We start from the raw sequence: 14,693 nt of genomic DNA, 5'->3' as shown, positions 1-14,693 counted from the left end.
TGGCCGTTCCGCTAAGCGTGTGTGCGGTGCGCAGTGCGAACATCGAACACCTGGGTGACAGGTGTTTAAAGAAGACCCAAAGCATAATTCCCAGGTGCTGTGGTCAGTATTTGAGATATCCTCAGACATTTCAATAAATAAAACAATTTTTACATTACAATGCACCTTCCCAATTATTATTTTGCCCCAGAATGGATTAAGTACACAAGAGTAATGCCTGGCTGTGAATACATGCTCCCTTTGCCCTGACATGGCAGGAAGGAGGGAAACAGCCTCGACTCTTACAAAGAACACGAGAAGTCAGCACTGTAAATCTTGGCAGGTTGAGGGGGAACACACAAGTGCCTTCACGCCCATTCCGGGGCACTTGCTTCCAGAGGAGAAAAGGTATTTAAAACAAGATACGAGAGAATAACCGTCTAGTACAACGATAGCTGATTAGATTTGCTTTGTTCTACTCCATGCAATACAAACTAAGTCCTATCGCCAACTTCTCCAGCTGTGGTGCAGACCCCACATCAGGCTAAGAAGTTACACACGCATACACGCACTCAGACACCAAAAACAGTGGGGGCAAATGGGCTTAACTGTTGAGAATGTGCTTTCTCTTAATAAAAAATATATTAAAAACAACTTCAAAAACCTACTGATGGAGAAGACACTGCTAAAGAAGGAAGTAGCTATGGGGTCTCAGCTGTGTGTTTCCAGACAATCCAGGCATTGCAGTTAGGCTGACTAAAGCCTGCACGAGCAGTCTGCAGTGGTTGGCTCCCTTCTGGCTTGCCAGGCAGTTTCTATGAGCTGTTCCCTTTGTTTTTGCTTGTTTGTTTTACAGTGACAGATGTGATTGTGATACGGAAAATAAAGGACTGACATGAAAAAGGAATGGGCCGTTCTGGAGAAATTCAGATTGATACTTTCTCCTTTCCATTAGAAAAAAAAAAAACAAAAACCAACAAAAAAAAAATAAAATAAAAAAGTTAGTAGTACTAATACAACCCTCCTGCTGCTGTCGTCTTTGCTCAGTGACATCGGGGCATGCTGGCGCACACACACACACACACAGGCAGCTCTCAGACACTCAGACTCAGAAAAGCGAGTTTAAGTGAGTCTTCGGAGGAGACTGAGGACAGGTCCCAGGGCTAGAAGGTTTTTCGGTGGATGGCACGAGCTCCATCTTCTTCATATTCCTTTTTCGAAACCCACATTTTCTTAAAGGTGTCCAGAGAGGCCAGGATAGAGCCACTGAGGAGAGACAGGCATGCTATGGGTTAGAGGAAAACTTTGAGGGCACTCTCATCGTATCTCTGCAGAGATGGGCTGTTTCTATCATGACACTTGCCCATGTGAGAAAGGTGTTGAGGCTCACAGTTACCTGTGACAGAAATGCTCTCTGCACAGTCACTCCCTCTCCTTCTATCTGCAAACGTGCTGGCACTACAGAGCCTGGCACTAGCTGCCCCCTCCCACACGACCTGCTGACTGCTGTTCCAGGAACACACTGAGAATCACCCAGCTGAGCAACAAAACCCTCCTGACACACAGCACCAGGAGGGACAACAGCATCAGAGACAATGGGCTGCCTCTCCCCAGTCCCCTCCCACAGCAAGACATGTTGCTGTGCAGTACATACCCAATCCATGTGGAATACAATCTCTCCTGAGGAGCCGATATCTGGGAGAAAGAGAGAATCAGTCAGTACCTTCCTGACCTCCAGTCTGCTCTCCCTGACCCACTGCCCCTACTTCGCTCCAGCTAACGCCTGGCAAACACAGATATGATCTCTCCCAACAGAAAGACACCTGGGCAGTCCCCCCAAAACAGCCATTGTGGTCCAGGATCCTGGACAGGGGTCATGTTGTCAGAGAAGCCACCTACTCAGTGATGAAACCAAACTGGTTTTCATCACAACAGCAAATTGGTGGGCTGTCCCAGTCAAGTCATTTCTGGTTTGAAGCAAATGGCAGCTGCACTCTCAACAAGGTTCTTTCAAGGTCACAGAACAACACAGGTAGTAAGTGTTAAACACAAGAGATTGCTCCTACCCTTATTTTGACGTCCTTCGGAGCTAGTTTCTTCACTTCACTCAACAGCCTGTCACCAAAGCCTACACAAGACAAAATGTGTAATGTGAGCACCTCAACAAAATCCCAGGTTCCATCCACTAACAACGTGGACATGTCCTGTGTAGCCCTGTTCAAATATCCCACTCCAGATCTTACAGAGAGACTAAGTTTGGGGAGGCACATAACACAGCCAGTGAGAGAATGGGAATTTGTCTCACTGAGATGTCAAACACTGGCACAATGGGCTCTCCCTCAGCAGCAACTTGAGTCAAGCAAACCAGGTTTTTAGCTAGGACCTCCTCCTTCCCTAGGCATTCCTCCTCTGTACAGCCCGTTTTTACAGGGGGTTGAATGGGAAGCCAAGGACCTATTTGGAGATGTCAACCTGTGGATAACAGACTGATGAGTTCTAGCAGAGGGTTATCTTCAGGTCAGTGAGTACCAGCTGAGCCCTGAGGGGATGGGTAGAAACCTTTCTGCACACACATAGCCGACACTTCATGCAGGACCAGGACTGTTGGACTCTTTCGCACACTACAGACCTAAAGGAACCTCAGGAGATGCAAGAGCCTTTCAGGTACCTAGCCTCAAATATTGTGAGCTACAGCAAAAGGAATGAACACAGCTATTCAGTCCTGACACAGGCAGAAACACTGAAGAAAACAATAAAAGCTCCTAAGTCCAGGAAGTGATGTGTGAGGGCAGAGGTGTTTAGCATACCCACAAGACTGTGATGAGGACTCAGAAAAATCAGGCAGTAACTGCCCCAAGAGAGCAGAGTTCCCACAGTCCTCACCCCACAGGTCAAGTTGGGTGATCTGGGTTATCTTCCCAGTTTCACATGAGAAGAAAGCAAGAGATCATGTACGTCACAGCCCACAGAAAGAGAAGAGGCAGGAACCTTTGAAAAGTGTGGATCCTCCAGACAGCACAATGTTGGAGAACAGCGTTCGCCTCAGGTCCATGTCTGACTTTTGAATGGCAAAAACAAGCACTTCATGGAGTCCTTCACATTCCTCCCCTATCAGGTCTGGCCGGAATAGGAGCTCTGGGGCTCGGAAACGGGCAGGGCCAATCTGCAAGAGAAGTTAGCACAGAGGGAAGAGAGCAACGTGGCTGTTCACTGCCTACAGTTGGGCCTGCCTTTCTTAGGTGAAACTTAAGAGTAATGAAGTTTCCTGGACATTCATGCTGCATCACTAGAACCCAAGTGAATGCCAATACTGCTCCTACAAAGGGCACCATTTCCATTCTGTAGATGAAAGAGACAAAGAAGCTTGCTGAGCTCTATACAGTAGGTCACTAACAAAAAGGGAGCAAATCCAGCCCTGGTACTGGAGGTAAGACCTGTATTTCCTCTCCTTCAACTATTTATAGTGGGCTCAGTCTTCTGAGGAATATTCCTAACTCACTAATCAAAGGAACTGTTCCTGCACAGAAAACAATTCTAGGCAGGGCAAAAGCCACAAATAAAACCACTGCTGAATGTAGTGAGCCGACAACCACCCACACTCCACAAATGATCAGCATAAAGTTTTCCTAGATCAGAGCCTGCACTCAAACAGTTCATGGTCATGCTGCATCCTTACCCAGGACTTCCAGAAGTTGTTAAGGTTTCTCATAATGTTTTCTTTCTCTAAAAATTCTAGTGTCCAGTTCAACAGCCCGGGATGAGTTCTGGTCTTTTAAAGTTATCCCCTGCCACCTAACACCACATGAAATTTCCCATCACTAGGTAGAAGGCTGCTCTGGAAACCCTGTGCTTCACATGAGGAATTCTCCCAGGGTGGTCCTTACAAACCTCAATAGTGCTTCCATCTGGCAGGTAGTACTGAGCCTTCTCAGTCTCCAGAGTCTCATCCTTCTGCGGGTTTATTGACAGGTAGCAGGCACGCTGGAGAGGAAACAGTCAGGGAGAGGGAGATGATAACCCATATACCTCTGGTAAAATATTTTTCTCACTAATAATCAAAATCCATGTATCCCTTTGGGGAGACCAATTTTAACAGTATTTTGCGTTGAAGAACTGACATTTTGGGCTCACATCAGGTAAAATACCTTGCAATGTCCCAGTCGTGGCCCCTACCTGCCACAGATTTTGCAGACCCTTGCCCTGAAGGGTAAACAAACGCTAGTGAAAGACATCAGACCCAGAGCAACTGCAGCACAGATAAACGCAAAATGGATTCTAAACCACCAGCCCATCTTCACCTTCATGTTAACAGCCCCTCAATAGTGATTAATGTGACCTTGACTATAACTCACCCAGAATACAGGATGGCTGAGGTTGCAAGGGACATCTGCAGGTCATCCTATCCAGTCACCTTGTTCAAGAAAGGTCCCCTACAGCTGGCTGTCTGGGACCAATGTCCAGGTGGCTTTTTAACATCACAAAGGATGGAGACTCCACAACCCTCTGGACAACCTGTGCCAGCACTTGATTACCCTTACACTAAAAAAGTTTATGTTCAGACAGAACCTCCTGTGCTTCAGTTTGTGCATCTTGTCCTATTACTGGACATCACTGAAACGAGCCTGGCTCTGTTTTCTCTGCAACCTCCCTTCAGACATTTATATACATTGATGAGACACTCCCCAACCATCTCTTCTCATGGTTCAACAGTCCAAGCTCTCTTAGCCTTTCTACATACAACAGATGTTCCAGTCCTTTAATCATCTTAGTGACCCTAGACTCCCCCAGGTAGATAATGGAGTTAGGTGCAGAGCTGGCACTTCCCGCCAGATTCCACAAGCCACAACTTCCCTTGAGAAGAAATACCCGCTTGGATAAAGAGAAACAAGACAGGGCATCACCTCCTTGATGGTCTTGACAATCTCAAATTCAGAGGTGGTATGGAAGTCATAGCCTTCCTTCCGGAGATAGAGGCGCAGGAAGCGTGAGACATCGCGGCCAGCGATGTCAATCCGCATGATGGAGTGGGGCATGGCAAAGCCTTCGTAGATGGGAACCGCGTGAGTAACGCCATCCCCGGAGTCCAGCACCACTCCTGTGGTCCTCCCGGTCGCGTAGCTACACGGGGACAAAGGGTCAAGTCAGAACAAGCAACTCAAAGTGAGCCCAAGCACACAGCACATCCACACTCAACTCAGGGAGCAGAGATTTCACACGAACAGAGGCTAAAAAACCATCAAAAACTGAGGTCTCATCACAGTTCAGCAAATTCCTGAAAACTCTTCATTACAGAAACTGAGTTTCAGTTCTTACATGGAAAGGGGACAAGTCAGACATCAGTGAGATCTTCTACAGGTTTTTTTTGGTTTGTGAAAGAATGGATTTCACAGCAACATTCCACAAACACAAATCAAAGACGAAAGACACTTACAGGCTAAGCACAGCTTGCATGGAGATGAACAGTGCTGGCACATTGAAGGTCTCAAAAAACACCTCAGCAGCACGCTCTCTGTTCTTGCGCGGGTTTAGGGGGGCTTCCGTCAGCAGCACAGGATGCTGGCAAAGAGAAGGAGTTGTGCTGCAATAACCAGGAGGCAGCTAGGGGTGTGTTCCTGAAAATTTCTACTTATTTATTCACTTTTGGAACCACTGGTGCAAGAGGACAGGTAGAAAGGAATCATTTCAGCTACTGAGCTGTATTAGCCTCTGAATAATCTTGATTAGGTTGGAAGACCAGCAGGGTTCTGGTCTAATTAAGAAGCGCTAGGAATCATAGTCTGTGAGTAACTCTGCCCCATGACGGACAAACAAGACTCTCAGTGGCAGAAGTCAGTCAGATCAGCCGAAATACACAGATCCTAAGAAAGGGTGAAGGCACATGGTCTTAGTACGAGCAGACAGAAATATTCCTACTCCACTTATACGACTTATACTCTCAGACATGTAATAATCTTTTGGTCAAATCCTTCCAGACCACAGGTGTGTGGTTTTCTCCTTCCTCACTTCAAATCATGTCACTGCTGAGTGGATATGCCTGATGTGCAGGCAGAACAGGAAAGGTTAGAAGCACTTGGCCTAGAGCACAATCATTAGAGAGTGTGAATAGAAAATGTGAAAGGTAGATTTTCAGTCAGGTCAGAACATCATATCAGGAGAGGAATTCTGCTTGGAACTTCTTGTGCAGCATCGCCTGAGAGGTGAAAGAACCTAATTTAACGACAGACACACATTTAGAGAGAAGGGCAAAGGAAAAGTCCCAGAGTTCCAAGGCTCCTGCTGTTACACATGCACTGAATGACACCTGTGCCGTTACATAATAAGGTCTCTCACCTCCTCTGAGAACGTCTGAAGCTGGTCTTTAGAATACACATACTGCCAGATGCGCTCCATGTCGTTCCAGTCCTTCACTATGCCATGCTCCATCGGGTATCGGATCGCAAGGAGACCTCTGTGCTCCTGAGCAAACAGAAAGGACAAGAGAACATCAAGAAACTCAATCACATTTCTGAGCCCTGGGACTATGATTTAATGTCAGACTCAACTTGAGTTTGCATTCCACTACAAAATAACTTATCTCTATCATACAGGGAAAAACGTGAAAATTAATCACAAACATCTCTCCCAGAGAAGTATTCACAAGATCAGACAAGGCCTTTTTATACCAAGTAGAAAAGTCTGACATTTGCAGAGCACATTCCATCCTAACACTTTTCAAGCCAACACACAGACACCTATCAAATGGTGGTACTGGGGAATGAAGTTCAGAGGGCTCTCAAGAAGTGTGAGACCATATGACTATGTGCTGACAGAAACAGAACTGTGGAAAGCAAGCTTTGTGTCCACGCCAGGGAGATAAAGGCAATCAAGTAGGGTCCACTTCTAAAGTTCCCAGTCAAAAAGATGGGGATGTAATGATACAGACCTAGAAGTAGCCTAGAAAAAAAAAAAAAAGACAGATATAGAAGGTCTTGGGAACGAGGTCTGTGGTCAGCAGATTGGCACAAGAATTTCATGAAGCTTCCCACTTCACCTTGGACACACTTAGAAGTGACAATCTGTTCTGTTCTTCAGGTCTAACACTGATACCATGGAACCACAGCCCCTCCTTACAGCATCATACAGAGATATATGGAGAAGTAGAGTGTACAGGTGTTCTTACCTCTGCCTTTGGACCAATGAAAATGTCCCCTTCTAAAGCACCAGCCATAACACGAACGTGCTTTGGTCTGCCCACACTGGAACAGAGACAAGAGTATAAATGTTTCTACGGGGGGCTCAGATGCACCAAAGCATTATGTACTCTGTGTTCCTCTTGTCCTAACCACACTTTCTAAAGCAATGGGTGGGTCTGGGGGCACTACCAGGTGCAGACAAACCCAGGTTTGCTCAAAGCTAATCTCAGAATCAGAGATGAAGAGAACAGATTTTAGAGAGTTTTGAATTGGTGGGACACAAGCCATCTGAGTCTGGCCACATTTTCACTGATGACTCAGGATTTACCTGTTCCAATGGCTAGACTGAGCAATTGTCTGAGCTGACAGATCCACATGGAGCTGCCTGATCTCAGGCAGGTTTCTGAGATTAGACATTTCTGGTCCCATACCCCACCACCTCCTACAGATCACACTGCTTAGAAAACAAACTAAAAATTACTCATTAAAAATCTACTCCACCGAAAATAAAAGCCAGTGACTAATTAGAGTTCTTGATCCTGCAGTCTTCATCCTGGCAAAACTCTCAGAAAACTTCCAAGGAAGTCTGTCAGGAATCAAGATACTGGACCACCAAAGAAATATAGAGGTCTTCACACCTCTCATCCCAGCTCTGACTTTTTCCAGGTCCTTTTCCTTATGTCTACAGTCTAAAGAACCCTACAGGTTTGGTTGTGTGTTGAACCTGACAAAGTGATAAGTCATCTTTTATGATGTGTGTCCCCCCCCGAAAATCTCAAAGTACTTAACAACAGAGATCTCCGCTCCCTGATGCTTCTTTGCAGCAGGCAGAAAAGAATAATTCATTTCTCCAATTACAAAACTGGACCATTCTTCCACTCTATGTATCAGAGAATTGGTACACAGTACTAAGAACTTACCAAGACCAGCAGAATACTTACTAGTTGGGAAAGCAGTATTTTGGTATTTGATCGCCTGCAAAACCTGCTTTAATCACACCCGAGCCCTGTGGGAGCAAGAGACAAATGCATGAGCTTATCATTCACTGCATCATCCTCATAAGTTTTAGAGGAGTAGCAAAGTACATCAGCACTGCCAGATCCCTTCCTTTCTACTTGGAATAAAGCTCCCTAGGGACTAACTCTTTGGGTAGGGTTGGGGATGGGAAGTGGCAGCTTGGCCACTGGAGGGGCGTGACAGGCAGCAACACATCACACAATATCAGCACAACCACCTGGGCCCTGGCACTGCTCCATGTGCACACTCAGACACTGCTCTGTACAGACCAGTAACCTTCTACCCAGTGCTACTGTGAGAAACGCAGGAGGCTGAATCTATGCTCCACAGTTTTCTATCAATCTCAGATACTCTCTGGGAGGAGGAGAGTACTCCAGAAAGCCAGGGAAGTGCAACTGAACCCTGCCAGCTTCAGGGGGTACTGGGAGGATGATGGCTACAGGCCTCTCAGAAGTAAATTTGGAAAGGATGGAGGGAAGGTGGATAAAGTCAGAGAAGGGAGCAGGAAAGGACTGTGGGAAACAGGTTGAGTGGAGACTAGGGAAAAGAAGATCAAGTGGTAGATAAACTAGTTAACACTAAGGAGGCAGGCCACAGAAACGTGGTCAGAAAAGACACTGGAAACCAACCAGCCTGGTGTCTGGAAAGGACAAAGGTGTTGGTCAGACTGCAAAGGAAAAGGCTGGAGGTAGGAAATGCAGCTGATGGAATATGGCTTGTTCAAAAGGAATAAGGAAGAAGAGATGAGATATGGCAGTCAGTAAGGCACAAATCCAAAGAGCCTTCTACAACATTCAAAGCAGCAAACACAGTGGGTAAAACCAGCCACAGCGAGGTCCTGGCAGGGAGTCAGTGCCAGGCATCTGGCCCTGCAGCTCCTGTCCCTGTCCGGAAGCACCCTGGAAACCCCATCATCAACTTGGATCTGTGCTGACTCCTTCCCCTCCTCCATTTCCTCTCCCTGCACAAGGGAATGACATCTTGAAACAATGAGCAGCTTGCAGGAACACCCAGGTTTGGTAAGGAGCAGATTTTCATAGGATCTCCTCGGATAAGCCATTTCACTGTTAATCCCAGACTACCATGGCAGCAAGCTCTTCTGCAGAAAGAGAAGCAATTCTGCTTTACCCCATACTGGGAGCAAAGTGTGTGAGTTTGCACTGAAAGCTGTGACCTGTGAAGTGCCTGTTCACTCTCAAGGGTTCTGCAGCAGGACTGCTCTGTTTTTGAGGCCAAAAAGACATTTTGGCTGCCCCACAGCATTTTAAAATGAGTGGTAACACAGCTTCTCTGTAGCTTTCTGCTTCTCACCACCTCTGCATGGGTCAGGAGGCTGAGGCCACATGAGCTGCTCAGGGCTCTGCAAGTCAAGCCCTGGCTGCAGCAGTTCCGCCATCCCAGTGCCAGAGGTTACCAGCCAGAGCAGGCTCAGCAGAAAGGAATGTGGGGTGTCCCCAGCCTCTCCTGTTCACAGTCTATCGCCTTCTTGCCAAGCTACTTCCATCAGCATTTTCAGCCAGGAAGCCGGGCTGTGCATGGAGCATGTGTGCTCTGTCACATGAGCCAGGGCGCTCCTGCCTTGAAACCGCCAGTCAGGTTTGCCAGGACACATCTGTAGGAGGTGAGTGTCAGGAACACTCTGCAGACCAGACCTAGCTAGTTATAAAGCATATGGAAGGTAGATTGCTTGAAATCTCGTCTCTTGATAAACACCTGCACCCAAACTGGCTCCAGGAGCACACTCAAGCTGGCATCTGGGCAGGACTGCTCCCTCTTGGCAAGAGGGACTCAGCTCCAGTTGCATCCCAAGGTCTGTACTAACTGAAACCAGTGTCAAACTGGCCTGTAAAGTGTTAAAAAGAGTTCCCTTGAGACAGACTCTCTTCTGGCTACTCCCTTCAAAGTGAAGCAAGGAATAAAACAAAACCACTGCTTTCATTTTTCTTATAGGTTATAAACAACTCTCTACCTGGGAAAGAGTACCATACTTTGTCAAGTCTCAGAGCAAACAAGCTGAATGCAATAACTTAACCACATCAGAATATTGCACTTCTTGAATATTTTATTCAAGATAATGACTGATCTTGCTGCCAGCACAGTCTGCTGCTGGGAACTGGTTTCAGGAGAACAATGATGCTCCTATTTTAATTTAGAGATTAAAACTTCCTTATGCTGGACCAAAAATTACAAAGCATGTCCTGCTGAGATTCCCAGCAAGTTATGTATTTTAAGATTTACATACTGAAGTTCAAAGTTAACTGAATGTGCCGGTAGTTCAGAACTCCTACTTGGAGTCAAAAACAAGTGACTGCTTTGAATGTGGTACGATGGGGCTTCAACACAGTTGTGCTTCCAAGTGCCTGGGAATAAACCAAGCACAGCTGTTTGCTATCTCTGCACTACAAAGACCTGACAGCACTTTCTGACCTATTCAATTTTTCTTGAAAACGTTTTACTTCTTTGCAGATACGAGTGCAATGAGTAAATGTGTTTATTATAGACCAGTTTGAGATTCCTACACAATGTGAAGAAAACATTTAAATTTTGAAATAACCCTGATTCGGAAAGTTTAAAGACCTGGTTTTCCATTTTTGTTTCAAATAAGAAAAAACCCATGCATCTTCCCTTCTGCTACAAACTCTGATTTACTAGAACTTAAAAGAAAATTTACAAATTTATATGCTTCCACCAGCAACTATCCTGCCTGAGCTTTCATCCAATTTTTTATTATTTATTTTTTTACTTTAATATGAGCAAAAGAATAAAAGAAGAAAAACTAGATGTAAAATGTAAAGGTCAAGGAAGATAAATTCATGGAAAATTCTTGTGAGTACCATGAAGTAACTGAACATGCCTCATCCTCTGGCTCTGTAGCCAGTCAGTTTATGGATACATTCATCTTGATGCATGAATTTAAACAGAAATCACCAAGAGTCAATCTACTGCATAGCACTTTCTACGGAGAGTGCACATTTATATTGTCATAGAATTCTTTTATTAGATACAGATTTTGTAAGATCAAGAACAAACCAAAGACACAACAGCCCTTACTGACAGCTCAGCTGCTTAAATGCCACCACTTAGACTATAAAGCCAAATTTTATCCTCTTTTTATGAAACAAGGGATAATTTCACAGAGGTCGAGGAATCTGCACTTTCTAAGGCCACCTTTGAACTATCTACATGTGCATAAGGTTCAGCAGGGCTCCCAAATCACACAGAGAGAGCTTCTGGGACTGCAAGACGAACACAACTCTTAAGAATTAGACAATGAAGAGCATTAAGGTTGTGCTGAGGTACAGCTCCAACCTCTCACTGTAAATTACAAAACTCTCCCTACTGAAAACCAGAGCACTGTTTGGTAAAGGGAAGGGAAAAAATCCTCCTTGTTGAGTTTTTAGCTACATCCTTTAATGGCCTTTTGGAACACACAGATACTAGAGCACAGCCGGGACTAGAGGGGGTCGAGCTCGTTCACCAGCTCACTATCTCATTTACCCCTTCCTACCCTCCCACACACACCTCTCTGAGGAAAAGCAGCAACGGAACAGCCGTGGGAACGGCAGTACCTGCTCTGTGCAGCTCCACTTCCCATCCTGCCTGAACTCCAAAGAGTACCAAAAATGCAGAGTCACCACCAGGCCCCTCTGCCCACGGCCTGCAGGTGTTCGAGGCAGATGTCACAACAACTGCTCCATTCTACTGCTTGTGCAGGGAGGGGAAGGGAGGGAGCTCGCTTATCAGGGAGGCAAAAGGAAGAATTGGCTTTTATAAGACCAGCTGATAAAATGAAAAAAGACACAGAGTCAGCTGCTGGCACATGAGCCCTTCTTCAGCTCTGATGCAGGGGTGGCTGGCAATCATTGCACTAAGTAAGAGGACATGCTGAAATTAGATACAGGCTGTTACTGTGTGACCGTAGCTCCACAAACTCATCCTCACAGCACCAGAACGCCTAGAAATAACTTTAATGGTCAGCTAATCACTCGACAACACAGCAGGATCGGTGCTGCTCCAGTCATTTCTAAGAAAAATCAACCTAACACACTCTTTAATATCCTCAATAAAGGAGATACATGTTTTCCTCAACATGGTCAATTATACTGCTTAATCTCATTTTCCATTAGATGCTTTCCTTCAGTGTCTAACCTAAATCTCTCTGTTGTGATTCCAGGGAAAGAAACAACGCCAAAACTGTATCAGAGAGCTCAATGCGTAGAGAGGAAACTGGGATCAATAATAAAGAAGGGGTCAGAAGAATAACTGGCTTGATCTGAGAACACCTACAATCACTCACTTCATGGGGATATAAAGCAATAAATTGAGAAGTGCCAGGCTAGCAGATCCACATGTCATACAGCAAAAGGATTCAGCAGAAATTAAGCTTTTGGAGAAAGAACGGAGCACAATACTGACCCTTCAAAACAACAAAATCTGAATCCCTGGCAGTAGAGGTCAGAAGGGAGGAGCATGGATTTGTGACTCACTACACTGGAGGAGGTTCCCTCCAAGATACGCCCTCCCACCCTTTCCTGGATGGTCCTTCCTCCTGGGAGGCCAGCTTGGATGAGGCAAATCAGAACTGGACCCAGAAGTACCAGGCATGGAATCACTGTCATTCATCTCCAGCCGAGCTATTGCCCACAGAGGTGCATGTCTGCTTTGTGCTAATGAGCAGTATCATCAGCTTGGAGCAGCCATCTGCAACACCACACCACGCTGTCAAACTACAGCTGATGCAATCTGTGCTGGGAGCAGATCCTTCAGGAGCACGGAAATCCAGGCCTTGGGAGCGGCACTCCCTTGCTGTGACCGCCGTGCTGGATGCACTGGAGGAAGTGCAGTACTGGGGGTGTATTCCCCTCCGTTGGGGCTGTGATGGGGACCTGGATGCAGGGCTCCACGCCCCGCACGGGCCGCGGGAGGAGCGGGGACCCCCAGAGCGCGTGGGGGTCCACCCAAGGCCTGACAGGAGCCCGCTGGACCCCCGGCCATATCCCGCCGCAGAGCACGCCGGGAGTGCGGCCACAGCCTGGCCCAGCACCCCCATTGTCCCCCCGGCACAAAGAGCGGCGGGGCGGGGCCGGGGCAGCCCCGCGTGACTGACAGCCCCCACTGCCAATGAGCGCAGGTGCTGCCGCAGCGGTCCCGCCCTGCTCCAGCAGGTACCAGCGGGTCGCCCCGCTGACTGACAGCCGCCGCAGCCAATGGGGGCGCGCCGCCCCTCCCCGCCAGTGGTAGCCCGGCGGTGGCGGGGGCTGCGCCCCCCAACGCGGGGCAGCGGCCCCGCCGCGGGTGAGTGGCAGCCGCCCCAGCCAATCGCGGCGCGCCGAGGCGCGCCGGCCCCGCCCCCCGAGGACGCCGTGCGGCGCTCTGCGAGGGCCAGAGGCGGCGGCCGGGCCGGCCGGGGGGGGGGTGCGGCGGGCGGGGCGCGGCAAGCCCCGATGACAAAGGGATTGCGGGCCCTCCCCGCTCCCCCCGGTCCCGGGACGCGCGGGCGGCTGCACTCACGTTGTCTATCACGACGGGCTGGTTTGCTATCACGTCGTAGGACTCCATGGCGAGGACCCGCCGCAGCCGCCCGTCAGGGAGCAACAGCCCAGCCCTCGGCGGCGCACGCGCGGAGCGGGGACGCGGCGCCGCCTGGGTGATGTATTCCCGCGGCCGCGGCGCCTGCCGGGAGTTGTAGTCCGGCGTAAAGCGACGCTCGGTGAGTCTACATTCCTGTCGCGGAGCATGCCGGGCGTTGTAGTCCAGCGCCCGGAGAGGGGCGCGCCGGGAGGCGGAGTTCGGAAAAAGGAAGTGCTCCCGACACATCCACGGCCGGGAAACCGGTGGATGTTGCGGTCCAAGGGGGAACTGGGCACTTCCACCAAAAACGCTACATCACAATTGGCAGGTTTCCACCTAATAGATTTTTGCACGCTAATTTTTTCTAATAAGAAGGGAGAAAAAGGTGATCCCATCAACTTCTGGAGAGGGCATCTATGACTAAGGAAAGTGTTTTATTGTCTCATCATTTCATGGGATTATCTCTACAAACTGCTGGTCCTAACACATCTGTTGCTTCCGAGAAATGCCTGTTTCTCTGCATTTTTGAGGCACGGCAACCACAAAAGAAGTGCTGGCATAAAGGATACACATCACAGGTATTTTGGTCGTGAACAATGTGTTTCCTCTTGTTTTCCATTGGCTACATGTTCTAAAAGCACTTGAAATGATCGATGACTGAAACACGGGGTCTTGAAATTAATTAAAATGAACTTCCATGTCAGTGAGTGCACCTGAAGGCTGATTCAGAACTCACCTGTCCTGTCCCACATCTCTCCTGCAGATATGGACTTTTCTCCTGTTGTTCCTGCCTTTAGCCCAAGCAGACAATCACAGAATTACAGAATAGGCCAACTTGGAAAGGACCCACAAGCATCGTCGAGTTCAACTCCTGGCCCTGTACAGGACCATTCCCAAGAGTCACACCATGTGCCTGAGAGTATTATCCAAGTGCTTTTTGAACTCTGTCAGGCT

General features: G+C 47.8%; 1 protein-coding gene across 1 annotated transcript; it reads right to left on the bottom strand.

The window, feature by feature from the left end:
* Positions 1–87: 87 nt before the first annotated feature.
* On the bottom strand, positions 88–13,817 carry ACTR1A (actin related protein 1A). The gene is made up of 11 exons (XM_051799556.1): positions 13,680–13,817; positions 8,093–8,157; positions 7,139–7,214; positions 6,310–6,435; positions 5,411–5,535; positions 4,881–5,097; positions 3,868–3,960; positions 2,968–3,142; positions 2,046–2,107; positions 1,634–1,674; positions 88–1,245 (listed from the first exon to the last, which is right to left on the bottom strand). Exons 1-11 carry the CDS (start codon positions 13,725–13,727, stop codon positions 1,143–1,145), a joined length of 1,131 nt encoding a protein of 376 aa, XP_051655516.1. The 5' UTR covers positions 13,728–13,817; the 3' UTR covers positions 88–1,142.
* Between the last annotated feature and the right edge of the window lie 876 nt (positions 13,818–14,693).

Source organism: Manacus candei, unplaced genomic scaffold, assembly GCF_025592945.1.
Source record: "Manacus candei isolate 608988 ecotype Guabito, Panama unplaced genomic scaffold, ASM2559294v1 h1tg000050l, whole genome shotgun sequence".
Classification (NCBI taxonomy): domain Eukaryota; kingdom Metazoa; phylum Chordata; class Aves; order Passeriformes; family Pipridae; genus Manacus; species Manacus candei.
Note: the sequence above shows the minus strand (reverse complement) of the source record. Positions and strands in the feature narration are given on the sequence as shown.